The sequence below is a fragment of the Mycteria americana genome, chromosome 4 (genome assembly GCF_035582795.1).
Source record: "Mycteria americana isolate JAX WOST 10 ecotype Jacksonville Zoo and Gardens chromosome 4, USCA_MyAme_1.0, whole genome shotgun sequence".
In the NCBI taxonomy this organism is placed as follows: Eukaryota; Metazoa; Chordata; class Aves; order Ciconiiformes; family Ciconiidae; genus Mycteria; species Mycteria americana.
In genome coordinates this window covers 73,041,625-73,067,623 of record NC_134368.1, presented here as the reverse complement: position 1 = coordinate 73,067,623, position 25,999 = coordinate 73,041,625, and the positions used below count along the sequence as shown (strand labels likewise).

General features: G+C 44.6%; 1 protein-coding gene across 1 annotated transcript; it reads right to left on the bottom strand.

Annotated features, from left to right (window-relative positions):
- Positions 1 to 752: 752 nt before the first annotated feature.
- Positions 753 to 25,999, bottom strand: LOC142409413 (glycerol-3-phosphate acyltransferase 3). Its single transcript, XM_075500912.1, has 12 exons — positions 25,791 to 25,999; positions 15,755 to 15,827; positions 8,143 to 8,413; positions 7,559 to 7,633; positions 6,967 to 7,056; positions 6,668 to 6,761; positions 6,136 to 6,251; positions 4,584 to 4,639; positions 4,019 to 4,104; positions 3,352 to 3,480; positions 2,786 to 2,865; positions 753 to 1,894 (listed from the first exon to the last, which is right to left on the bottom strand). Exons 1-12 carry the CDS (start codon positions 25,932 to 25,934, stop codon positions 1,768 to 1,770), a joined length of 1,341 nt encoding a protein of 446 aa, XP_075357027.1. The 5' UTR covers positions 25,935 to 25,999; the 3' UTR covers positions 753 to 1,767.

Below are 25,999 nucleotides of genomic sequence, written 5' to 3'. Positions count from 1 at the left end.
ATTAAGCAAAAAACCTTTGCTGTGTCTCACTGGTCTTACCACTCTAACCCTTTTAATATAAACAATTTTGTTCTTAAAGGCCTGCCATGCTAAGCCTGAAAGCATTTCTCTAAGAGCCCCTTCCCAATGTTTTCTTCCAAGGTCACATACCTCCAGTGAGCTTCACAACCAGATTTCCAAGACAAAGTACAATATGCTGCATGCCTATATAATATTCAGTGAATAAACACATTTGTCCTTGTGTAAGTGCATGGACTGAGGGAAAATGGAAAACAGATCAGGAACCCTTTTTTGGGAGACTGTTCTAACAGCTTTTTAAACCTGATTATCAGCTGTGGAACAGTAAATTTTTTTTTTCCAGCATTAAATCGAAAAAATCTCTTTGCTACAGGAAAAGACTACTTACAAATAAACTCAGTTTGTTACAAATTTAGAAGGTCATAGTTGTTTTCCAGTTAATTATAGATTCATTAGTTGAGTCTCCCTGATGTGACTTCATGTTGTAATTTCAAGTTCAGTCTGCATGATGAGTCACTTCTCTAGAAAGGATAAACAGTAAGCCATAAATGTTCCTTAGAGTTTGGGGACAGGCAAGGAAAAAAGTTAGGTTAGAAATCAGGTTAAGAGCTCAACTACAATACTTTATGTCACAGGGACTGAAATTTCTATGACCCTGATTTTAAGTTTTCAGGAAGTGTAACTGGTTTATTTACATACATTTAGAGACGAGTATAAATGCCACACAAGACCCATTAGAAATATAGAATTTATTTCTCTTTACATTCAGACAGCAACATATTGCAGTTTTGAACATGCCACATCTTGTATGACTTGTGGATCCTATGTTTATAGTTGTGATACTATTGCTAGCCCAGATCAACACAAAAAGTGTTTCTGAAGTGGCTTTCTTGAGATCTTTAAGCCATTAGCAGCAATGTTTGCTGAAGGGTAGTCTTGAAAACCCACTTCATAAAAATTCATCTGTCATAGCCTACATTATCCAGCTGCTTACTGTATGTTACCTTTACCGCTCCAGATCTCAAGAAAGCAATTTCAACAGTAGCAGTGGACAGGGAGATTGAGGACTCACCCCTTATCTTCCCTCAGGTAGCAGTTATCAATAAAGGCAATACCATGTTATAAGGCCACCAAATTCCTCAAAGTCCGTGAACTGTGCTTTTAGCAGGGCAGCTCCTTTCCCATTCTTTAGGGTCTGCAGCCCTTGCTTCCCTTCCCCCCTTGCACATCCAGGTGCAAGCTAACCAAAAGAGTCAATCTTACAGTTCTGACATCATCCTAAAACATGTTATTTAAATCAATCTACAGCTAAAAGTCTGCGAGCAACAGGAAAAAAGACAAAATTATTATGTTTAAAGCTTCTTCAAAGTACCATGAACAAGAGGTATCTTCACAACCAGTGTCCTGACAGCATCTGTTTGGTGTACTTCCCTTCATCCTTACAAACTCGGGAAAAACTGCGATGCTTTTTTCCTTTTGTCTCAACTCTCCATACATTCAGCTAGAGAATACCAGGAGCTGCAGTGCATCATCACATGAAGATGGGGATGGGGCAGGGGAGTGAGGAGAGTGAAAAGGCAGGGATAGACAGAGACACACTGCCCTTGTCAGGCTCTGCACCAGCCGTACAGAGAATATGCATACATGTGATGAGGGATTTTGTTGCTCCAGTTTTTGTGGGGGTTTTTATTAAAAAACATTATTCCTGCTAAGGCTGGTTGTGCAAAATTAGTTTTCAAGAACCACCATTCAGTCTGACTCTGTTCCTGTAGACAGACTTCCTATTGATCCATTTCTCACTAGCATTTTGCTGTAGTTTTTCTGCTGTTGTTCTTTGAAAGTATCTTTGACTTTCGCTCGTTTCAGACCTCCATCCCTGGAACAGAGCAAGAGACAGAAGTAACCCATCATGATTGTTACCACTATTGTTATCAAACTATGTATTATTAACTTAGTCAACTCTAGAGTCTTAACTAAGAAGTTAAGGCTTTTCTTAACTAAGAAAAGCCTAAGAAGGCTTTTCTTCAGAACTTCTAGAACATCCAAGTTTAAGCATGTTTATTAAAACATTTATCTTAAGTCATAATGCATATGCAGTCCAAATTTTGAGTTTAGCCCATTAAAGCAGCCTACTCATGTTCATAACAGGTTGCACCTACCATAGGCATAGAAATCTTTGCCAACCTGGGATGCTATTTCCCTAGACTGTAGAGGCAGTTGGTCTTGTGCAACACCATAGCGGTCTCTTGCCTTACATCACTCAGAGGGCCAGCTGGGCCTCAGTTGAATCTGTTTGCCCATTCTCTTCATCAGAACCTTGCTCTCAAGTTTGTTCCATACAGTCCTATGAAATCTAGGCATTATGCTGCTACTTACTGAGGTAGGACATGAGAAAGTCAGAGCAGAAAGCCTCAAGCCCTGTGTTTTATTTCTTGTTCATCAGTTTTACCAAGTAACTTCACTGCTGCTCCTTAATCTCAGCGTGAGTCTCAACATGAGAAACAACTGTGAAGGGGCCCTCCTCAAAAGCATCAAGACTTTACGTGAAACTCATTGCATGAGCGCTATATGCTCCCAAGACTTCATGCATCTTTTTTATTTTTACTTCCACATACACATATGTGCATGTGAAGTTACTCCTCGTTTTCTCCTGAGCAGAATAAAGTTATGTTGAACATTATCTGTCACAAAGCTAAGGGAGGAAGCACCTCTCAACCAAACTAACAACAGATAGTCCACGAAGCCTAACAAGGATGGCATCACTCACCAGGGAAGTTCAGTCAGTCCTCCTTGGCGAGCAATGGCTGACTTCACTCTGTTGGCAAACTGAACAGCATCTTCACCTTCCTTCAAGGGTTATAAATTCAACATAATCAAAGCAGAGAGAAGTTAATTGAAACAGACTTCTGTAACACTTTTCATCTGCTGCCTCATCAAATTAGCTCACTGCCAAACAATCCATCCCTTACCATGCCAATACAATCTGATGTTCCAATGTGATAATAATTTAGCTCATTTTTCCCCTAAAGTGTTGAAATTAGGGGAAAATTTTGCTCCAACAGGATGGAACATTAACAGCATTGCTACTGTGAATAGCTGTATATTTACTGCTATGCTTTGCGTATTTGATGCACTGCTGATGGTACCAAGCTGCATCAGGAAAATCTAAGTCCAATTATACATCAAAAGACAACACTAACAAAAGTCCAGTATAAAACTCCGATTTGGAGACATGGGGTGAGTAGGGGTTTTGGGGAAAAAGAGTAAAAAGAGGCACTTGGTAGACACGGTCAGGTTCTTAAATAGTAATCTGTCAACCAGATGCTAGATTACCTTTCTAACCATTGGTGGCATGTACCACACATTGCAAACAATGGCCCAGCTGGTCATTATTCGCAGCAGATAGCTCACGATGTTATATTTGCTGCTGTTCCAGAATGCGTCTCCAAACTGAGGATCATACTGTAAGGGATCACAAAAATAAATGATAAAACCCTTTCCCCACAGACCATCAGAGCCTGTCTCAGATCTGAGGTGGATGCCTTCAGTCACATGCCAGAGTAAGAGAAAATTCAGACATGTTTGCTTAGAATGAGGCTTTAGAAAAATTAGCCTGTGCTTATTAGTGCTGCTTGTGATTACATGACAGAACCAGCAGCAGATGTCACCCATTTCCCTGAACAGACAAAAGAGCTAAGTCTGCTGCGAGCTGCATGCTTCTCTTCCCTTCAGTACTGGGAAGGACTAGCTGGATCTCCCTTCCTTCCAGCTTTCTGGAGGAAGAAGCTGACCCCACCAGGTCGCACCAGCCAGGCTCCATAGGCTGAAGGACTTCACTTTCTCATTTCAGCCACTTATACTCTAGGAATCATCCACAGCATGTAGCCAATTGCCAGAGCTGCTGTGCCGTCATTAGCAGCTGTACTGAAACAGCTTCCTACCACCCTGACAAAAGCAGATCCCAAACTTTGAAATTCAGCAGCCAGCTATTTCCACTTACTTTGATTGCAACAGGATAGATTGTCCCTCCTATTTCAAAGCTCCCCTTCTTGAACATCATCACAGATGTATTGTTTATGCAGGTGCCTGTCCAGAAGATAAACTGAAGTTATTACTTCACACAGCCTACCACATTTCAGTAGCAACACTACATCAACATACAGGTCTTACACTCACTGAGGAGCACCCTTTATGGGTAAGTTAAGCATGTCTCCCCTATTTGCTTTCATTCTTTGTCTTGTGACTGACTCCCTGAACAAAGCCAGAACATGTGCGAAACAAAAAGCACAAGCCTGAGATTAGATCTGTAGGACAGTGAATTGATATTCACAGGGCAAAAGAAACATTCTCCTCATTCTTCTGCCTACAGCTTCTGCCAGGAGACCAAACAGCCAGGGACAGTATTGTGTTGTCTTTGTGTAATCTCATATTAAAGATGAAAAATAGCAATGCCCTAATAAAATCTAAACCAGAGGTGATGATACATTTGAGCACCAGAAGCCATGAAAAGAGAACAGGGACAACATCTACACTGAATGGAGATAAGGAGCAGTTCAGCTTCTTACCTTCTGGAAAAATTAAGATCGGGAGCTTGCTCTTATCCGCCACATGTTCCCTGAGTCTGTGGAAGCAGAAGGAACACTTAAATAGCTCCTTTCCACTCTTCTTGCCCCAGGCAGGTGCATTAAAAATATCTTTACATAGAACACATTTGTTTGAAACCAAAGCCTTTTACTGGACACTAACTTGTACTTGCTTTTCTGTTTCTGACAAACCTGAGGCTTTGGGCAAGCCATCCCTTAGGCCCCTGGTGCATTACACTGAGGCAACATCCTGTTTTCTTTCCTCCATAGTATTTTATTAATGACTGTCAGGGAAGCCAACAAAATGTATGCCATTAAGTCAGTCCAATTAACTGATCAACTCAACCTGCAAGAAATTGCCTACATAAGACAGAGTATTGTGCAGCAGTCCATCCATCCAGGCACTGCTTACTTAACAGCAGATTTCTTAAAGAGGACTCAGATGCCTACTGCTCACACTACTTGAATAAGACTTGGATGACCTGGCAAAGGTGTCCTGCCGCACAGAGGCCAATGAGGTGGTGAAGAAGTTAACCTGTCAAAATAAACCTAAAAGTTCTTTAAAAATTAGGAAAAATTTCTATCACTGTACTACAGTTTTCATGAGTATGCCTTTGGTGACATTCTGCAGATAATTGCCTTTGTATGTAGCTCAGTTTTTTAACTAGACACATTTTTGCCCTTCACCCAAACAAGTAAAGCCTGTTATTTCTAGTGGCTCACAATTTCAAATGAAGACAAGACAGTTCATGTCACAGAAAGCCCATTTTTTCATCAGTATTTCTCTTTAACAGAAAATCCCAGAATTTGAAGTATCTTCACATCCTTTCAAAATGTCTATCTGAATTCATCGGCCATTAATTATTATGCTAATGGCTACCCAAATGAGATGTTTTGTGACAGTCTGCTGCAATCCAGACCTTACCAAAAGCTTTGGTCTGAACCGTTTCACCTTGTATAAACTTTTCAAGCCTTCCTTGGTGACCTGGGAACCTGACATTTTGACCACAGCCTACTGTACCAAAGCTCACAAAAGCAAGCATATTTGGGTCATTCTGAATGATCAGGTTTGCTGCATACCACCCCTTCAACTCACTCCAAGAACTGCTGTTGAGCCACTACTATACTGATAGCTTCCGCTCCTACCTACATCTACTGATTTGCAATACCCTGCATCATTCCAGCCTACAGTAATGTGGAATTTCAGATAACTCATATCCCTGTGATTAGCATTTATAAGCAGCAGTCATCATTTGGAATAAGACAACTAGATATGACTCCTGCTAAGAGAACATGCTTTCACAAGTCGGCCTTTTACCCTCTCGAGATCCCAAGGTTCCAAGTTCCCTATTTCCCATTGCAACCTCATCAGCTTCTTCGGCTTCTGTCTTTCCAAAGCTTTAATTCCTCATCTGGGTCTTTGATGTTCAATGACTCGTCTGGGATTACATAGCCGGGAGTGTCCTCTCAGGCACCAGTAGGTAAACCGGAGTTACACTAGCACTGCAATCCCCTGCTCCAACCCACACCTCACCTTTTTGTCACTAGATGGCGATCTTTGATTTCCGAGCGTTCAAACCAGACGTGAGGACAGGCCTTGACTGTGGCTCTCTGAATAACTCCCATTAGTCCACCGTGAACTTGGCCAACCTGCAGGCCCAGTAAGGCACGTCAGCATATGAGACACCTGAAAAGCAGAACTTCCTCTTCTGCATCCCCCTCAAAAAAACCCCAAGCACACTGGAGACTGCAAACCACAACTGGGCAGTGCCCACAAAAACTATTAAAATGCATTCACTTGAAAAGATCTAGACACATGCATGGAAGCATATATCAAGTATTTCACCAGATGAAGAGCCTAGCATTGACACTGCCAGGACAACTCCACCAGCACGTATCTTGCAGACCAACTTCAGCACAATTTATACTTTTTCCCCACTGACTAGTGCTCAAGTAAACATCTCTACTGTGAAAGTTAAGTACTGAACTCCACAACCAATATCCCGCAATCTTTCCCCTTCCTGGCCCCTCTCCCTCTGCTGTAGTCATCATGGGTCTGCTCATACCATTGCATAGCATCCATCATTTGTCAAAATGATCGCATCTATCGGCGATGTGTGGTTGGCAACACAAATTCCTCCTTTCTGAGGTTTGTTTTCCCTGTAATTACATAATTTTTTGTTAGACTACTAGGGCACTAAGCACCACATTACACACACAACAGTTCCATAAAGCTGTCAGGTGAGTCAGCATCTAGTGTGACATTAACCCACAGGTCAGGAAAGACCTGCCCCATTTCAAATGGGATATTCACACACATAGAAGTATACACACGCTTTTGCTATCATAACATCAGCTCACTCACTTGTTATGGTAATGTATAGTACCAGACAGAGCTCTGACGAGGATGCGGGAGCACGTGAGGTGGACCACTTCACTCAGATAGTTTTTCACACTGAAAGAAATCACAGGCATCTGGAGGATCCTGGAAAGCAGCTAGACACACACACAATGTTCTCTAGCCTACTCAACACAACTCAGGACTGAAATTTTCCTGGTACTCTGGAGCAGAGAGGGATATTCCCAGCTCTACCACTCACTTGCTACAGCAGCTCAGCCAAGACATGTCATACCCTTGGTGTCACCTACGCAAGGCTGTTATCTCCTCACTGGGTTTTTTCATCCCAGCACGGTTATCTTCCCTACAACACTCCCTTTGAGACTCTCATGACAGCAAGAGGAGCCCATTAGAAATCACCAACCTCAGTGCCAAGCCTGGCAAGAAGCCAACCTCAGCCCAAGTTCAAAATGCCACTAAAAGCACGGGCACAAGTCTGTGGGTGCAGTGGACTATCAGTAGTCTACCACTTGTAAAATCTGTCCAGTCCTAATCTTGAGCTGTTTGCACTGATGCAACTTGGCAAGTTCATCCCTTACACACCATACACAGTACCTACCTGCTGTTTGGCAGCTGTCCTACCATTGTTGTCCCCACAATCATTGAAGTAATCCCAATGGCAGCAAGGGTAAAGCTACAGACAAAATAGACATTAAATCAAAATAAGTAGTTTTGCTCATTTTAATATCACTTTCCCCTTTAAAATGGAAAGGGATTGCAAGAATTCAATTATTCCTCAAATACTTGACATATCCAGTTCTCTAACTCAGTAATCCCCTGACACATTGCTCAAAATCGTGGTCTAGCAAAGGCAGCAGATTCAGATACCCCAATGCATATAGTGTCACGGAGTTTTAGAGCTCACCCAAATTACACTTATGTTGCCAATACACATGACTTAGGGGAAGCATTCACAGAAGAGATGACCACTAGCCCTAATCTACTCTCCACAGTAAATGGCAAGATAAAAAATGTTCTGAATGCCTTCTTAACCATTCAAAGGAGAATTTAAGCCAGTTCATCTTCTGTATCTGCTAACGCTGCTTTCCAGTTAAAAAAGCTGAGATGACATTTCCCAAGAAAACACACATTTACGTGTTCCTAGACTGACAAAATCCCTCAGCACCACACCCATAAGCTTACCGAAGGGGCAGCAGGAAGCAGTACCGCACTATAACCCCAATGACCCACACAACAGTCAGCCTCAGGCTGATGTAGTGGAAGTTGACATTAGTCCTTGTGAGGAGATTCCAGGAGACCAGCTCTTCAGAGGAAAACCGTTGGGTGACTTCATCTTCCACAATGGCCTCAAACCCTTTTCTGCAGAAGTAGAATATGTCAGAGAATTCAAAGTCCACTCGATGCAGACGCGCAATTTCTTTCTCCATAGGCGTTTCATCTCTTTCAATGATACCTTGGGAAGGAAAGGGTAACCATATGAGGAAGTAATTCTATACAGTAACAGTCATCCTCCAAATCACTTGCCACTAGGCATTACTTGAGGAGACAAATTTACTGACAGAGCCCCTCCTATGATAGCAAGATCAGATGGATAGTTGAACACAGCATACTCTTCAGTAGGCCAGTTCTAGCTCCCCTTCCTCACATAAACACCTTGAACAGCAAATATATCAAGTTCTGTTGCCTACTGAAGGTGAAGCAAGAATGCAAACCCTTTCCCACCATCTGACAAGACCCCAACTCAGCAACTTTATCCAAGACCATCTTGTGCTTCCAGAGGAAACCAAGTGAGACCTTGGCCTTTCCATTCCCTTCTCCTGGTACTCTGTGTATTTAAGGGCATTCAATCTCCCCCATGGAGGCTTCCCTGTTCCCTAGGCCTGTCTCTTGTCAGACATTTTGGCATCCCACAGCCACATTCAGCTGACACATGCTCTATTGCTGCCTGCGAAAGCCCCAGACTGCAATAGCTACCTGACATCTGTGCATGGACCAGCTTAGAACCAAATGCACCTCCCTCCCTTCACAGCACAAGCCTTTTCTACAAGCACAGCCAGGACCACACTATTTTTTATTTTAGTTTAAGTAAAACAAAAAACCCTCCAAAAAATACAAAGTCAAAGAAAGTTGTGTCTAGAGATGCCTTGATGTAACTTAGCTTGGCCCTAACAGTTGTGTTTCAGTTGAACTCTGCCCACACAATGCCTGGCAATAGAAAAGAAACCTGGAAAGTTCAGAATTGCAGTACAAATAGCAAGTATTCCCTCTTCTACCCCCTTTTCATTTTTTATACTTATGGTCTGATAAGCACCAATTTCTCACTAGAGCTTTCAAAGGCAAGGACAAATTGTGTAACCTAAACATAAAGATCAAGTAGCTGCTTTCTGGTAAGCAAGTCTGGCTCCAGAAATTGATGACTGAAGAAATCTAGAATAACATTTGACCAGAACAACTATCCTGAGACACTCAACTAGGATTACAGAGGTCCAAGTTCAGATTGCCACTCTGTCAGACACACACTGACAAATTGCATAATCTCTGTGCTTCCATGTTGAGATAAAAAAATGGGAAAGGAGGAAGCACCCAACTGTTTCAAGCTACTAGGCACTTTCCCACAAATACACATCCCACAATGTGGAAATCTGCATCCCAAGGAAGTCTTGCCAGCAGAAAAACTTTGTGAATATATCTGCTATGCAAATCACATGCAACATTTAAATTACAAGTGACACGGAAAATCTTTGTATTGCACTGTAGCATACATATGGGATAACACAAGAAGCTCCAAGATACAAGCCCCACAAATCACTGAGGTAAACACTAAAGAACATGTGAGATGTCACACTGCAACAAAACCTATTAGCACCTTCAGCTCTGAACCTGGCAGCCACAGCTTGCAATTCCACCAGTGGACCACCTCAGTGCATTGTCCTATCACTAGCTTATAAATATAAATTGTTAATATGGCACACCCAAACACCCACATGCCCTTTGGGATCCTTTTGGGATCTAAATTAGACAAACATGCATAACATCAAACATTTAGCAGGATGGACTACACTTACGTCGTATTTTAAACTCAAACTAGAGCTCTAGTTTGTGGTTCAATTTTTCTCTCAGTCAGTCCTGTAAACCTCTAAGCTGTGAAACATCCAGGACTGTAGGTGAGTCAGCCCAACCTGTCTGCTCCATGCTGCTGCTGGCCAGGGGAACTCTCCAGCACCCATCACACAAATACCACTCTTCTCCCCAGTTCCCAGGAGAACTGGGAACACTTCCTCCTTATCCAGCCCCCCGGTTCAGCATCAGCCAAGCAGCTGGCTCCCCTGGTTCCTCCTTCTTGGCTGAAACCAGCCCAGGGTTCAAGTTTAACACACTGCTGGCACAGCCAAGATAGCACAGCCGTAATGTCTTGCCTCACCAGCCTGTGCTGTCATTGTCATACGACACCCCCATGCACAAGCTGCCTTGCAGCCTTGGGACAAGCTACTCCAAGCCAAGATCTCAGCAGCACCTGAAGGTATTATGAACAGAATTAAACACATGCTGCTCAGGTGATGTACTTAGCCTTCTTGTAATCAGAAGTAACATTTAATGGCCTTTAATCCCTTGGGCATGGGCAGAGCTGAGTTTGCCAAAGACAGCTAAAAGGCAGCATTAGGCAGGAGTACAGCAAACATCACTCTAAACCAAAAAAGCCATAGCTGCCTCTTTACTCAGTGTCACAGCACAAGCCCCAGGCTTTCAAGCTCACATACTCTGGTCAGCTCATTACACCAGGCTCAAATTTGACACTATCTACTTAGTCACATCAGTTGCATAAGCTTTTCTTTTAGCAGATGTCACTTTCAAAACTCTGACTTAACAGCATTTTTGTGGTTTTTTTAAACCCACCAACTTGAAGAGGACTGCCTTTCGACACAGCCAACACCCACACTGCCAGCTGGTTATTCAGGTGCAATGAGATAGACATCTAGCCTCCAAGTATCTGCTCAGCCAAAAGCTACCATTAGGCCTGGCACATAAACATGCTGCCCTCTAACACAGAGGGACCTTGAGGTGACAGCACCAGGTAATTCCTCACACAGCAACTACACCAGCCAACATTTTTCTTGGGACTATTCCTTATCACACCACCAACGCAGGGGCACCGGTTGCCATTTCTGCCAACAGATGTGAAATACACTGGATTTGGTACCGCAGAGAAAGGTGGTGTCTCCTCAGTCATGCTCTCTTTTGTCTTTCATAGAGGGACACTGGATTTTAAGGTCTTTCAGGAGGACCATTTTTGCTCTGCCTGGGAATAGGAAAACTTGCCCTTGCACATGCACCTGCAATGCTCCCTCCCATCCTGACCCACCTCTTAGTGAGGACTGGATGGTCAGGAAAGATGGAAGAGGTGCTACACATTCCCCTTCAGCACTTAACACACATATGCATACACACACATACACACTTACCTTTACCCTGTTTTAATCAGCTACTCCATAATTCATTATCACCAGGAATTTCTCCTCCCTCAGTAAATATTGTGTAATGCAATTGGGTCTCTCCAATTGGGTCTCACCTCAGGTCCTCCTGAGGTGACAGAACATGAGCAGACAGAGAGGCCAAATTGCCAACTTATATATTGCACTGTTAGACCTACACCTGCCCTGGCCCTCAAGGGCACATCCACATACAGGAATCCAGACTCCTAACCACAAGTCAGTTAGTCCTATACTTAAAAAGCTCCCAAGACCAATATACAGATGGTCAGCCTCCATATCTCCGCTGCTCCCCATACCTTCTCCAGTAAGGAATAATTAGGCTCCAGCTTACTGCAGTAAGAGCCACCTACAGAGGGGAAAGGTTTTAATTTTAATTTCAAATATAAAAGGACATTAAAAAGTGTGCTTCAGGCCACCATTGTGATTGTATATCCCCATCCATAAGACAGCTTGAACATAGCCTGCATGCAAACATGTATATGAATTACCTCAGGCCATTTTTACTATCACTAATGCTCCAGGCAGTAGAATGCACCCAGATTAGTCCAGGTCCTGAACTACAGCACATATTAGCACTATACACCCGTCAGTCACACATACAGGGGGAATAGGTACTTGCAGTTTTATGGAAAGATAGGTCATAAAACACGATCTACTAGCCAGGTCCTCTCTTCCTTTACCATAGAATCATAGAATTGTTTAGGTTGGAAAAGACCTTTAAGATCATCGAGTCCAACCATAAACCTAGCACTGCCAAGTCCACCACTACACCATGTCCCTAAGCACCACATCTACATGTCTTTTAAATACCTCCAGAGATGGTGACTCAACTGCTTCCCTGGGCAGCCTGTTCCAATGCTTGACGACCCTTTCAGTGAAGAAATTTTTCCTAATATCCACTCTAAACCTCCCCTGGCGCAACTTGAGGCCATTTCCTCTTGTCCTATCACTTGTTACTCAGGAAAAAGAGACCAACACCCACCTTGCTACAACCTGCTTTCAGGTAGTTGTAGAGAGTGATAAGGTCTCTGCTGCGCCTCCCTTTTCTCCACATTAAACAACCCCAGTTCCTTCAGCCGCTCCTCATAAGACTTCTGCTCCAGACCCTTCACCAGCTTCGTTGCCCTTCTCTGGACATGCTCTAGCACCTCAATGTCTCTCTTGTAGTGAGGGGCCTAAAACTGAACACAGTATTCAAGGTGCGGCCTCACCAGTGCTGAGTACAGGGGCACGATCACTTCCCTAGTCCTGCTGGCCACATTATTTCTGATACAAGCCAGGATGCCATTGGCCTTCTTGGCCACCTGGGCAGACTGCCAGCTCATATTCAGCTAGCTGTCAACCAAACCCCCAGGTCCTTCTCTGTCAGACAGCTTTCTAGCCACTCTTCCCCAAGCCTGTAGCATTACATGGGGTTATTGTGACCCAAGTGCAGGACCCAGCACTTAGCCTTGTTGAACCTCATACAATTAGCCCCAGCCCATCGATCCAGCCTGTCCAGGTCCCTCTGCAGAGCCTTCCAACTCTCAGGCCGATCAACACTCCCGTCCAACTTGGTGTCATCTGCGAACTTACTGAGGGTGCACTCAATCCCCTCGACCAGATCATTGATAAAGATATTAAACAGAACTGGCCCCAACACAGAGCCCTGGGGAACACCGCTTGTGACTGGGCACCATCTGGGTTTAATTCCATTCACCACCACTCTTTGGGCCCGGCCATCCAGCCAGTTCTTTACCCAGTGAAGAGTACGCCCGTCCAAGCCATGAGCAGCCAATTTCTCCAGGAGAATGCTGTGGGAAACTGTGTCAAAGGCTTTACTAAAGTCTAGGTAGACATCCACAGCCTCTCCTTCACCCACCAAGTGGGTCACCTTGTTGTAGAAAGAGATCAGGTTAGTCAAGCAGGACCTGCCTTTCATAAACCCATGCTGGCTGGGCCTGATCACCTGGTTGTCCTGTACATGCTGCGTGATGGCACTCAAGATGATCTCCTCCATAACCTTTCCCAGCACCAAGGTCAGGCTGACAGGCCTGTGGTTCCCCAGATCCTCCTTCTGGCCCTCCTTGTAGATGGACGTCACATTTGCTAACCTCCAGTCAACTGGGACCTCCCCAGTTAGCCAGAACTGCTGGGAAATGATGGAAAGGGGCTTGGTGAGCACATCTGCCAGCTCCCTCAGTACCCTTGGGGGGATCCCATCCAGCCCCATTGACACGTGTCTAAGTGGTGTAGCAGGTCACTAACCATTTCCCCTTGGATTATGGGGGCTTCATCGTGCTCCCTGTCCCTGTCTTCCAGCTCAGGGCCTGGGTACCCCGAGAACAACTGGTCTTACTATTAAAGACTGAGGCAAAGAAGGCATTAAGTACCTCAGCCTTTTCCTCATCCTTTGTCACTATGTTTCCCCCTGCATCCAATAAAGGATGGATATTGTCCTTAGCCCTCCTTTTGTTGCTAATGTATTTATAGAAATATTTTTTATTGCCTTTTACGGCAGTAGCCAGATTAAGTTCTAGTTGGGCTTTGGCCCTTCTAATTTTCTCACAACATCCTTGTAGTCCTCCTGAGTTGCCTGCCCCTTCTTCCAAAGGTCATAAACTCTTTTTTTTTCCTGAGTTCCAGCCAAAGCTCTCTGTTCAGCCAGGCTGGTCTTCTTCCCCACCAGCTCATCTTTCAGCACATGGGGACAGCCTGTTCCTGCACCTTTAAGGCCTTCCTTTTCTAGAGAAGAAAAAACTACATGCCAGAATGATCAGATGTCTAGAAAGACAAGAGCTCCTACTGCATGGATAAAGCAGCACAGTTGGATCTCTTGCCCTCTGACTGACCCATGATGTGATGGGACACTATCACCCTTACAGGAAGAAAAAGGATATCTTGCTGCATCACTGACAACCTGTGAAACATAGATAGCAGGACATTGACATTATTTGTCAGGATCACTCACCTTGCCTTCTCCCCATCCCAAAAAAAACCCCACAACTTTCAGGACACTGGTGAGTGATACAGGACATACACTCTCAGCCACTTTAAAGTCAGCAATTAAATAAGACAAATTTTAACCTGTTTTAAGAGCTGCTGTGCAGTACCTCTAGTTTACTATTGCAGAGGCTAACTGACAGTTGGATCTGCTACATCAGAGTCTGTTTTCATGCCTGGCCTGCAGACAGTACAATACCAGTGTTTACAGTATTGATAGGGATACCCCTTTGGAGATGAAACACACAGCCAGTTCAACAGTTCAGTCCCCTTTACTGTATCATGTTCACACAAGCTAATTCGTAGAATCAGGTGACAATTGACTTTACTAACTGGCAAGCTGGTCCTGTTTCCAGCTGTGCTGCGTAATGAGGGAGCACATAGAATATGCTGACACTGCTGTCAAATGCTGTCAAAAACAAGCAAATCAGTAGCAATACCGAGGCAGTCAGGAACCAGGAGAAAACCAAGCACTGGCTGCAACACCTTGTTCAGCCTTCTCCTATTTCCTGGGCAAACTCAGACTGCTCTCACTGCGCTTACAGCTCCAAAGTCTTACAGCCAACTCTGACCTAGTACAGCCTACCATGACACACACAGAGTACGGGTTAAGATATAGTAAAAGAACTAATTTCAAAATTGGGCTAAAGGAAGACATATGAAGCAACTCTTCAGCTGTCTTTCTACAAATAATGAGTGTAAGAAGTTCGTCTGGCAAACACTGAGGTAACTCCAGGGGGCAAAAGGTGAATAGCAGCAGACTGAAAAAAGGGAACAAGTATAACACCACACACTTCCATCCAGCAGTCCTACAAAAGAAAAAGCACTGAGCTTGGGAAAGAAAAGTGCTGTCCACTAAACATTCAGATTCCTCAGAGATTATTAAGTGTACTCTGATGCTGTTAGGACTGAGACAGTTGGCCAGCAGCCCTGCAAGCAGTGACCTAAAGACAGATTTCAAGACAAAAATCAAGCCCATATTGTAACTCAGAAGTTTCCCCTCAGCTGAGGACAGTCTCCATCTTAAGCTCTTACTTTGTTTTGTTAAACTTATTGTTACTTCATACCCTTCATTTCCTCATCCCCTGATTTTTCAACCATTCAGTACAAGCCAGTAAAAGAAGCATTTCATTCTGCAGGAACAGTTCTTGAGCCAGTAACATTGCAAAACAATTAGATGTAACAGCTTGTAACCACCCCACCTCTTCTCCAGTTCTCTCATGCACACATCTAACTTCTCCATTTGAAGAGGACTCAGCTCTCCAACTTTAGAACATTAGTTCTAAGTTCATTATCAATTTGTCTTTACCCAGAGCTCTCACCATTAGCAGCAGGAGTCTTTAAGATCTGTGGCTGTGGCTTTTTGACACCTTTTTCTATCCGTATAGTGGCCCACTGTTAAAGAGAAAGAAAACATTAATTTCACAAATGTAGTATTCACTTCAGAAAAAAGTCACCTAAAAAAGCAACAGTTAATCAAAGACAGGTTGTGATTTTCAAAGAATAGCTTCACCAGGTAATCATCACCCCTCTTCCTCAGATGTGTTACCAACCCATACACAGTTCCTTGAAGAAACACTGTCTCAGTGTATTTAATAATCAAAAAAACCACTCCATGCTAGTCAGTACTTCCCAACTCTGCTTGCCAGTCTTTGGAGAGCTGACTTGGTGCTTCACAGATGTTTCAGTTCCAGTTCAGATACACAACCACCAAGAGCCTGATAGGCCTCTGTCAGATTTGCTACTTGCACATCATCCACTGAGTCATGGCTGTATGGGAAGCTCCAGGAGCTCAGCTAGACAACAGCCCCTGAGCATACAACATGTGTTCACAGATCCAACAGATACATCACAACTCAGCTTGTCTTTCACAGTATTTTCACCATACTGAAGCAAAAAAAAAAAAAAAAAAGAGTCCTAACTGAGTTAAGTCACACTAAGGCCTGCATACAGCTAACTCCACTAAAAACCAAAACAGCATTTGCAGTCATAGGAAGTCTCATTTAAGTTCTGTCTCAGTCCAAAGAGGATTGGGCCAAAGATTTTTCCGAGCTGAACAAAACCAAAATTTCCCTTGACTCTGCAACTGCTCATTTCTTGGCATTTTAGAGCTCTGAGCAGCAGAGAAACAGGCCAAATCACCATCTCTAGTGTACACCTGCAGAGAGCCCCTTACCCTGCCTTTGGGAAGGGCTGCCAGCTCACTGGGGTTAACCTGCTCTTTTCTAGTGGGTGGGCTGGGAGAATGAGATTGAAATAGGTGATAAAGTAAGTTCTGCTCCCCAACAAGTGTCAAAGGTTCCTAGCAGCTCTGCTCCCTCCAAACCCCCGTGGCAGAACCACGGAGTCAGGAGACTTCCTCCCATTTCCAGCCCTGATGGGGCTAGAGCCAGTTTAACCTGTTCTCGGGCCAAAAGGCTTTCTTGACATTCAGCTGACTCAGTTTCACACAGTGCTTTTAAATAGCCCTTCTACCTCCTACGTCAGGCTTCATTTTCACTGGGTTAATGACTACAACCCCTTTGCTGCCCCAAAGCCTGCCCATGATGACAGAGTAGCCCTTCTGGCCTGGATTCTTCCTTTCCCTACATGGCAGTTTTGTGAAGGGATTGAAAGCTCAGCCAACGAGGACTGACTTTGTGGCTCCCTGTTATGCACATTAATTTTTCCCCCAAGAGACTTAATCGTATTTCTAGGAATACTGTTATAATAGGCATTTCCAAGACAGACAGGTGACCTGGCAGAAATTAGCTTATATCAAAAGATCACGATATCATCCTGTTCAAACCTTAACAACTTACTCTCTAGTCCTTAAGCAGTATCAAAGGCATACTTTGTTTGAACAACATACAGATGGTCCTTGCTGATCTGCACAGAAAGGACCCAGACCAATGCTAAACCACGCAGTTTCCACCTCCCCCCTCCAACAGAGCTGTGGAGCATTTGGGGATGCAGTTCCTTTTTGAAGGGTCAGTGTCCTGACTCATGGCATGACCTCCACCACATCACTTCCCAGGAACAGCCAGCACTGCTTACTATATCAGGTCTTGCTGTATCACAACCTACCCTGCCAATGTATTCATTCATTTTCTTAGTTCTGCTGCTGCTAAGGCAGTAGCTGTTCCAGGAACTAATTTTACCTGTAGGAGTAACTTGGTACTTTCTGGCTACACATCATCCTCGGCAGTGCTACGGCCATTAAACTTCTGGGAAACACCGAAATGAAACATTGTTCAAGGAAGAAACTATTCACAATACCTCCATTTCCTCTACTAAATGGATTTGGAGGTACAGGCAGACCAGCAAATACATTGACACCATCATTCTCTGACCAGACTTGAACCACTGTATTCAATGAATTAAAATCTCTGTAAGCAGGTAAGTCACATTACATAGAAGAGTAAGAACATACTGGGCTAATGGTCTCAGCCATATACACTAGCTGACAAAGTTAAGTTTTCATATTCCAAATCCTCTCAAACAGGTAATCAAAACCTAGCACTACCACCTTTTGCTTTGCAAAACCTGGGAGAAAAGTTGCTGTTTGGTGCTCAGAAAGAGCATGCAACACTTCCTTCACAAGGCTCTTGCTACAGAAATCCTGCAGTTACAAGTTCATGCTAGATGTGTCAAAAAGTTTGAGCCTCAGCACAAGCCATGAGGACACAGGCCTTTGTAATGCTCAAAAGCTTGTAATATCCTACTGTATTGCAGTATCTTTTGACACTTCGCTACGCAAAGGAGACAGTGGGCTCTTCCCAAAGCAGACAGAAATTGCAGGGTCACATAACCCAAGTAAGTTTCTACTGCTTAGATGCATTTATCTACCCTATTCAGAAAAGTACATTACTGCTTCGAAAGTAGTCTGATCTTTGGTCTGCAGCTTCATTTAACTCCAGAAAGCTGTAGTACCCCACCTGGGAGATGGTGGGGACAGGGACAAAGAGAAAGACTGGAGAGGACAGTTCCCTTTGCCCTCTACCCATGCCTTCCCAGGAGATGGAAGCACCGCCACAAGCTTGACACCAGCGTGGCATCTTGTACAAAGGTTGCACAGAGCATTCCAGGGGACAGCTGACTTGTGCTCCACAACTCAATAGTTGAGGCAGTTTTACTTTTGGTGCCAGATCTCCCAGGGGATTTAAGCATGCTTCATAAAACCAGCGAGGAAGAGACCAGCTCCCCCTCTTGCTCCCCTCTTGGCATTCATAAGGGCCCATGTCTACCAGATGCTACAGCAAACCAGTTTTAAGTCCTCTATGTCAGCTTTCTTCTTCCCTCAATCCATATTTCCAAAAAACTATGCGTGTTCCAGCAACTAAGCAGCAAGACATTTTTACTTAACTTTACTTAATCTAATCCTTCCACCTATTCTCAGGCACCTGAAATAAAGGCACTATCATCAAAGCCAAAATTTGGACTTTGATCAAGTGCAAAGTTTGTTTATATCCAGTTTGGAAAACAAAAGAGACACCACATGCAGGAATGTAAGCAATCTCCCTTCCTTCCTGCTAGCTAGGGATTTTGCACCATCCATTGCTGCTTCAGCTGGTTCCTATGCTAAAAAGAACAGCTTTATGCTACAAAGAGCTATCACAATGTACACTGATCCGTCCCATAGAGGGAAAAATAATGTGTTTGTGTATTAGAGATCAAAAAATATTAAACAAAATTATAAGCCATAGCAGCCTCCATTCTACTCGGGAGATCAGCAAAAAGCAGACTGGCAGGTCTTTCAGATTTATCACTTACTAGTAACATTGACACAAATCTAAGTGGCTTCTCCCAGCTTGCAAGCTGGTGCTAAGCAGGCAGTCTTGAGCACCCTGGTGCAGACCTAAGTCTTTAGCAGGGATTCCTGAAGCAGTTTTGGGGAACAAGTATAAAACACCAGGCTCTTAAACAGATTAAAAATAGTTCTGCAGCTGGGGCTACTCACTGAACTAACATGTAAAGTTAGAAAGCAGCATGATCACAGAAACTACACATACATCACCACAGGTCTGGTTTTGAAATTTTGGTATTCCAACTGCTCAGGACAAAGTAGCTTGGATGCTTTAATCACACAAGGCACAGTTTGAAGATACCACACTTCACTAGGCAAGGAAAACATCAACCTTTCCCTCCTCATCCTCATAGGAAAGGCTTCTAATTGATCAGCACCTTAAAAAAAAACCACAGCAAGTCAACAGCCTATACAAAATGGCCAAAAGATCAATTTCACTTATGCATCACTAAGCAATTCCCACATATATAGGACCTATGCAGTACTTGAGGAAGATCCAGTTAGACCTCAGAGGCAGAAGTCACACCTTATTTACAAGGGATGTCAAAAAAACTACATCATTTCAGATAAGATAGTTGCCAGACAGGCAACTATCTCCAAAGCCAAGCTTGACATGTTTCATGAAAGCACATCTAGAGATACTTTGTTAGGATCAATCACAAGTCAAGTTATTAGGAACACTTCAGGGACTGTTTCCCTAACAGATGGAGCTTTGCCTTTCACCCTGTTTATCACCTTTACATCACCTCTAGCTTAACAGCAATGCTTGACGATTATTCAGAAGAGCAGAGAATTACTGATGATGAAATGTGCAGCCATATGAAGTCAGATCACTGGTGTTCCCCTATTTAAAGGCACTGCCAGGTCATGTTCAGAGCAAAAGTTTATATGCTAATTTAGGTGAGCACTCCTCCTTGGAGGCTCTCCAAACCTCAATAACAACAGAAAGATTTCATAGCACCTCCCATGCAATGCTACATTGTTTAACACAGCAAAATCTGCATGCCAATTATTGGGTTGTTTTGTGTGAGGAGGAGGAAAACACCACCACCAAGAGGAGCAACCATTTCTGAGTGAGGGCAAAAGGTCATCTGTGGTCTCCCATACCATCTTTTCCTTATTCCAATGGGACATCCTTGTCACTGCCTCCAAGCAGCTTTCCAAATTCTTCTGCACACATGAGTTGTATAACAAGCCCTTCCTGGTGGACAGGTATCCAAAGAACAACAAAGAGCCCAGCTTTACAGGAAAACAACCAAGCTTCTGCATCTGCTGATGCTGTTGCATCAGCAACAGAAATGCCAAGCAGTTTCTTTTACACCAGCTTCACAAACTGTTACTTTAAGGTAAGCTCTGAATACAGCTGCTGTTGTTTTTTTAACAGCATTTTCCTATCAACAGTATCAGAAATCCCAATGTTCACAAGCTGTGAAATTGAGAGCAGTTTCAGATCAGGGCTGTTGACCAGAAAGATGCTGCACTAATTAGTGATGCAACCCCACCAGAGGGTAACCCCCAGCTCTGCCAACCTTACTTATGTGCAAGGAGCCTTGATTATTAAATGTGTGGAAAACATACATAATGGCCTTCACAGGAGTGGGGTCTAGGTTAATACAGCCCAGGGATTTACTTCAAAATTATGCAGCAGATTCACTAAAACACTATTCCAAAAGCCAGTCCAAGCCCTGTAAACAAGGGTGCATCATTCACATCAGGCACATCTCCAAGACATGCTTCTTGTTAACAGCTGAGCTGGCAGCCTTCAGAGTTACTCTCTCACTTCAGAGCTCTCTGTTTCTCCTCTGCCTGGCAGTCCTTGAAGGATACCAATCACACAGAGGCCTTCATTGACACTGCACAACGACAATAGTCAGAAAAGCTTGCTTCAGAGGCCAGTGAGTCAAACAGGAAACAGTCAAAACCCCACAATGATTCACCTATCTATTAGCTTACACGTTCTCCTTTTCCCTCCCCCACCCTTACACTCAGCACCACATGCAATCCTGATGGGGGTCCATGGGAAGAAACTTGGGCATACTTAGGACAGGACAGAACAGCCCATCCAACCTACCCTGCACAGCCACCACTACAGTTTGACCACAGGCACTGGAAGGTCCTTTCTCCCCCACAGGTATATTATTCTCAAGTTTAGGTCCATTAGGTCCCATTAGGACCACATTCAAAGTGCTTGCAGCCATCAACAAACCATTAGCCCAAAATACACAATAAGGTGATGTTAGTTTATAGCCGGACTGTTTTTTAACACAAGTGTGACCTAATAACTCCACTTCCCTCAGGCTAGCTCATTTCTTAATTATTTCACAAGTAACAAGCACAACACAGTTTAAAAACACAAGAAATGTTTTCCCATTAGAAAGAGCAAGCAGGGCAGTCCGTACAAGTGCTGCTGACAAGTCAACCCTGTCTCAGGGAGCTAGGCACACCCCAAAGAAAACAGCAGACTGGAAAAAAAGGAGTATTGGAATTAGTTCTTAACAAGGTGAGCTGCAATCTGTCAAGCAGAGATCATCACTCAGGGGGCTCACTCTTACTGCCAAATATATAGGCATACAGTCTAAACTAGTCCTCCAGATTTTCTACAAACCAATGGAAATAGAGAAACAGATTGCTCTGTGGTACTGGCTGCTCTATGGGCCTTAATGAAAGATAAATCATTTTCTGAAAGGCTAGATTTCTCCACTGCTTGGCAAGAGAACTCAAATGGCATGCTTGCAGGTGCCTTATCAACCCCAACTCACAGTAGAGCTTATAAAAGAGGCGATGGACTAAGACAGATGAAAAATGAGACCAAGAGGTAAAGACACACTAAATTTAAAATTGGAAGCTATCTGACAATGTTTAAAAACAAACAGGGAGAAATGCAGCACACGTGATGATCACAAGAGGCAGTCCCCAGCATTTCGGCAATAGGAAAGATTTCTGTGGCAAGTGCTTTCACAAGCGTCAGCATGGCAGGTGACTAGCTCCTCATAGGAGCAAACAGCTGCTGGAAATGCTTTTGTAGCAGTAATCCAACATTTAAAAAAACCATGCTAACACGGTGCCAGAGGTCCTTCTGTTTACATTGAAAGGGAAGCCACAGGCAGAAGGAAGTAAGCAGCTTCCTAAAAGTTTGCTTAGTTTGGTAAGGCAATTCAGAAGCAAGTTAATGTACTTTAAGGAATATCTATGTGATGGGGAAAGCAGGTTTTCCGATAGCAAGTAGTCTGCCTGCTGTAGTGCATTCCTCTGGTATTAGCATAGCTGATGTGATGCTTTTCTGCTCTTTTTCCCCTTAACACATAGGAAAAAATATACTTATATACTCCACATAAGTATTGCACTAGGGATGACCAGCTTTAAGGGTCAAAGGCAACCCACAACGCAAACCGACAGAAGCACATCCTCAACACTGCTGTCTGTACATGCTGCATTTTGCTTAGAAGCACATGCCTTCCTGAGGCAGCCCAGCATAGAGAAAAAGCTATTGTGCACCAACTGATCTCCATTGTCAGTAATGTCAAGACAGTCAAAAGTACAAGAACACTTTGTTCCTAAAAGGAGCTTTTCCCCTCCCTTTTCTTGGACCATGCTTGCAGCACTGGGAACAAGCTTCTGCCCTTGTGAAACAAGCAGGAACAGATTTATTTTTATTGGTAGGAAAAAAATGAAGCACAAGTCCAGTATCATTGTCAACTCGCTCCATACCACAGCCTAGATGACAACTGAACACCACAGACTCATTTTTATATGCCTTGTTTCATCTGACATGACAGTGGACCAGCAGGCATGCCACAGCAAACTGTAGACTTAGTCCTGGACTATGGTGCCCACATTGACAGGCTCGGACCCTCACAACAGATTAGCTTTAATAAAGCACATGTTACCTGACAATATATGCCGTGTAGGAAACAAACCACATAGTCACTGTGTCCTCCCACCATGCAAACATGTGGGATATAAACAGGCAAAGCCAGAGAACAACTTGGTATTCAGCTGGGGTGCACAAACAGCCACCACTTTGTAGACAGTTCCTGCAATCTAGCCCATCAAAGAGGCAACAAAGGCATCAGCAGCAGTGCCATCCTGACTGAGTGTTCTGCAGGCCCAAGAGCCCACCCTCCTGCAATGTGACAAGGGAGACCACCTGGGAGATCCAGGGCTGGAAGCCAAAGAGGAAGCTTAAGGAAGCCATTAAGTTAACCACTGTGGTGGAAAAGGTCTCAGCCATCAGAGACTGCAGCATCCTATGACTCAACATAGCCACCAGACTACTGCTTCTCAGTAGAAAACCTGCTTCTCAGTAGAAAACCTACATACTCAATTCAACAGCCCAGGAAGTTTCAGACACCCGAGCAACTGCACAGGCTAGCAGCTATGTATTTTAACACTTTCCATTGTTAACATGATTTTTGGCAGGGAAAAGTCAGGTGCAACAACACGTATCCAGGGGCTCTTGCAGGCACTGCTTGGAACTGGCTGACAGACTATCAGCCTGTCTCCATCAGGCTGCTGACCAAGACAGACTTGTAAGCCAAGGAACAGGAGACATTTCACAACAAAACACTTTCTTTCAGGCATTCTCCCCATGCGGGTATTCTGAGGGCATAAAGAATTCACAGGCAAAGCAAGGCCAAGTTGAGATAAGAGGGTTACTTAGGTGGATTGAGCTTCTTCACTCTCCTGGAGCAAGTCTAACTTACCAGCCTCTTCTCAGAACACTTCCCATTTGTCATTGCCTTTTCTTTTTTTATATATAATATTTATATACAATATAATTATGTATTAATAGAATATATTTTTAATATAATGAGTGGTATGTAATTCCTGAAAGTATTTAATGAAAGTAATGGTGACTCTCAAGATAAGTCATTATTTCCTCCTCCCTTAGGCACCAGGAGAGCCCTTACTCTTAGCCTAACAAGCCACCATCATCAATATGCCATCAGCTGCTTCTCCATACTTCTGCCCAAGACATTTTGAGTCACTTCTTGTCGCAACATTTGATGACACTAAAAAGTAATGATTAATTATCTAAGAATAAGGAATGTAAATTGTGGTTAATCACAGGTGAAGGCAAGTCATCCAAACAAGCCTATCTTACTAGGCCATCTGGATTGCTCCCTCAGGCCAGTGCGACCTTCACCTCCTCAGCTTCTGCTATCCAAAAATTTTTTTCCAGTAACAACTGCATCTTCTACCCTTAACAGTTATCCTCATACCATTCAGGGCCCCATAAAGTACTTCAAGCAGGCGCATTCTCACCAAAAGCCTTGAAACATTTTAACTTAAGATGCATTTAACAGATGCAATTTTTATTAGTCAAGCACCAAGGATCTCAAAGGCACTGAAGTACATCAGCAAGGTTTGACTGAAAACCTCATAGAACAAGATGAAATTAGACAAAACCTACTTTCCATAGTCACATACTGATGCATTGCCACAGACTGCGCCTTGCATCATTTTACTCTTCCTCCTTACAACTGTTTTGTTGGTTTGGGTTCCCCTCCTCCTTGGAAAAAGCATAAAGATTTAAATCAGATCATTTCCACCAGCCATTTTAAAACACTCTTCCTCACCACCACTATGAGCTTCAGAGGGAGTGTTTTCACACGCATATGAACTATGTCCAGCCCAGAAAGCAGTTCCTTTGCAAGAAGCTCACTTTACCAGGGAATCTGGGGGAAAATGGCAATTGAGGTGCTGGACACGCTGGACTTGGATGGGAGTCGGCATCTCTGAGAATCAGCACTCCCAGCGCTTACCGTCACAGGCGCTGGGCATGCTGCCAGACATTTATACCCTCCAAGAACATGACCCTGCACCATTTCTCTCAGGTGGGGAACAGCTGACACCAAGCAGAGACAACCACGCCCAGGACATGGTACAGCCTTAGGTAACAAGGTTTATTTCACACTCCTGCGGGTTCAAGGAGCACACACCAGAGTCTGCACAACCACTAAATTCATAAGGATTTAGGTTTCTGCCTAAGGGTTTGAACTCCAAAACTACAAATGGACATAGATGATGCCAGACAGGATGTAACCTACCCCCTCTCCTCCACTGCCCTCACTCCCCGAGGCGGGTCGGGGGCACAGATACTTCTGCGGGCTGCCCAGCCCTGGGCAGGGCCACAGGGGCGGGAAAAGCCATCCCCATCCCCTCACACCTGCCTATGGGGCCTTCCCGGCCGCGCCGGGGGCCCGCCACCGCCCAGGGCGCGGCTGGAGCCGGCGGCGGAGCAGTTACGCTTCCTCCGGCCGCAGGGAGCCGTGCCCGGCCGACGGGGCCCGCCAAGTCTCCTCAGGAGGAGACACAAATGCGCCGGCGCCACTGGGCGAAGGGGCACTGCCGGAGAGGAGCAGCCCGGGCCGGAGAACCGGGGTACAGGCCCAGCCCCCCCGGGGTGCCCCCCGCCTCACGCCGGCCCCGGGCGACGCCTCACCGGGGACGCCATTTTGGAGTCCCCGGGGCGGCAGGACAGGCCCTGCGGGCCGCCCCCACCCCCCGCGCGGTGCGGCCCGGCGTGTGAGGGAGGGCGCCGGCCTGAGGGGACGGCGGTCCCCGCGTACCTCCAGCGTCTTCATCAGGACCCACATGTAGGCCTCGGAGATGCCCAGCGAGACGCCCAGCGCTGAGGGCACCACGATGAGGGCGAGCACCAGCGCTAGCCACACCGCGCCCACCCGCGCCGCCGCCGACCCCACGTCCTCCATCGCGGGCAGCACCCGACGCCGAGGCCGACGCCAGTAAGAGGGCGGGCGCCGCCACCCGCCGCCCT

Bases quoted from the DNA above. Each gene is read 5' to 3' on its own strand.
- LOC142409413 (XM_075500912.1), bottom strand. From the start codon at position 25,934: ATGGAGGACGTGGGGTCGGCGGCGGCGCGGGTGGGCGCGGTGTGGCTA. The intron at 4,105-4,583 runs GTAAGAAGCTGA...TCTTCTGGACAG, and splicing joins GATCTTAATTTTTCCAGAAG to GCACCTGCATAAACAATACA. The intron at 1,895-2,785 runs GTGAGTGATGCC...GCTCTGTTCCAG, and splicing joins GGACTGACTGAACTTCCCTG to GGATGGAGGTCTGAAACGAG.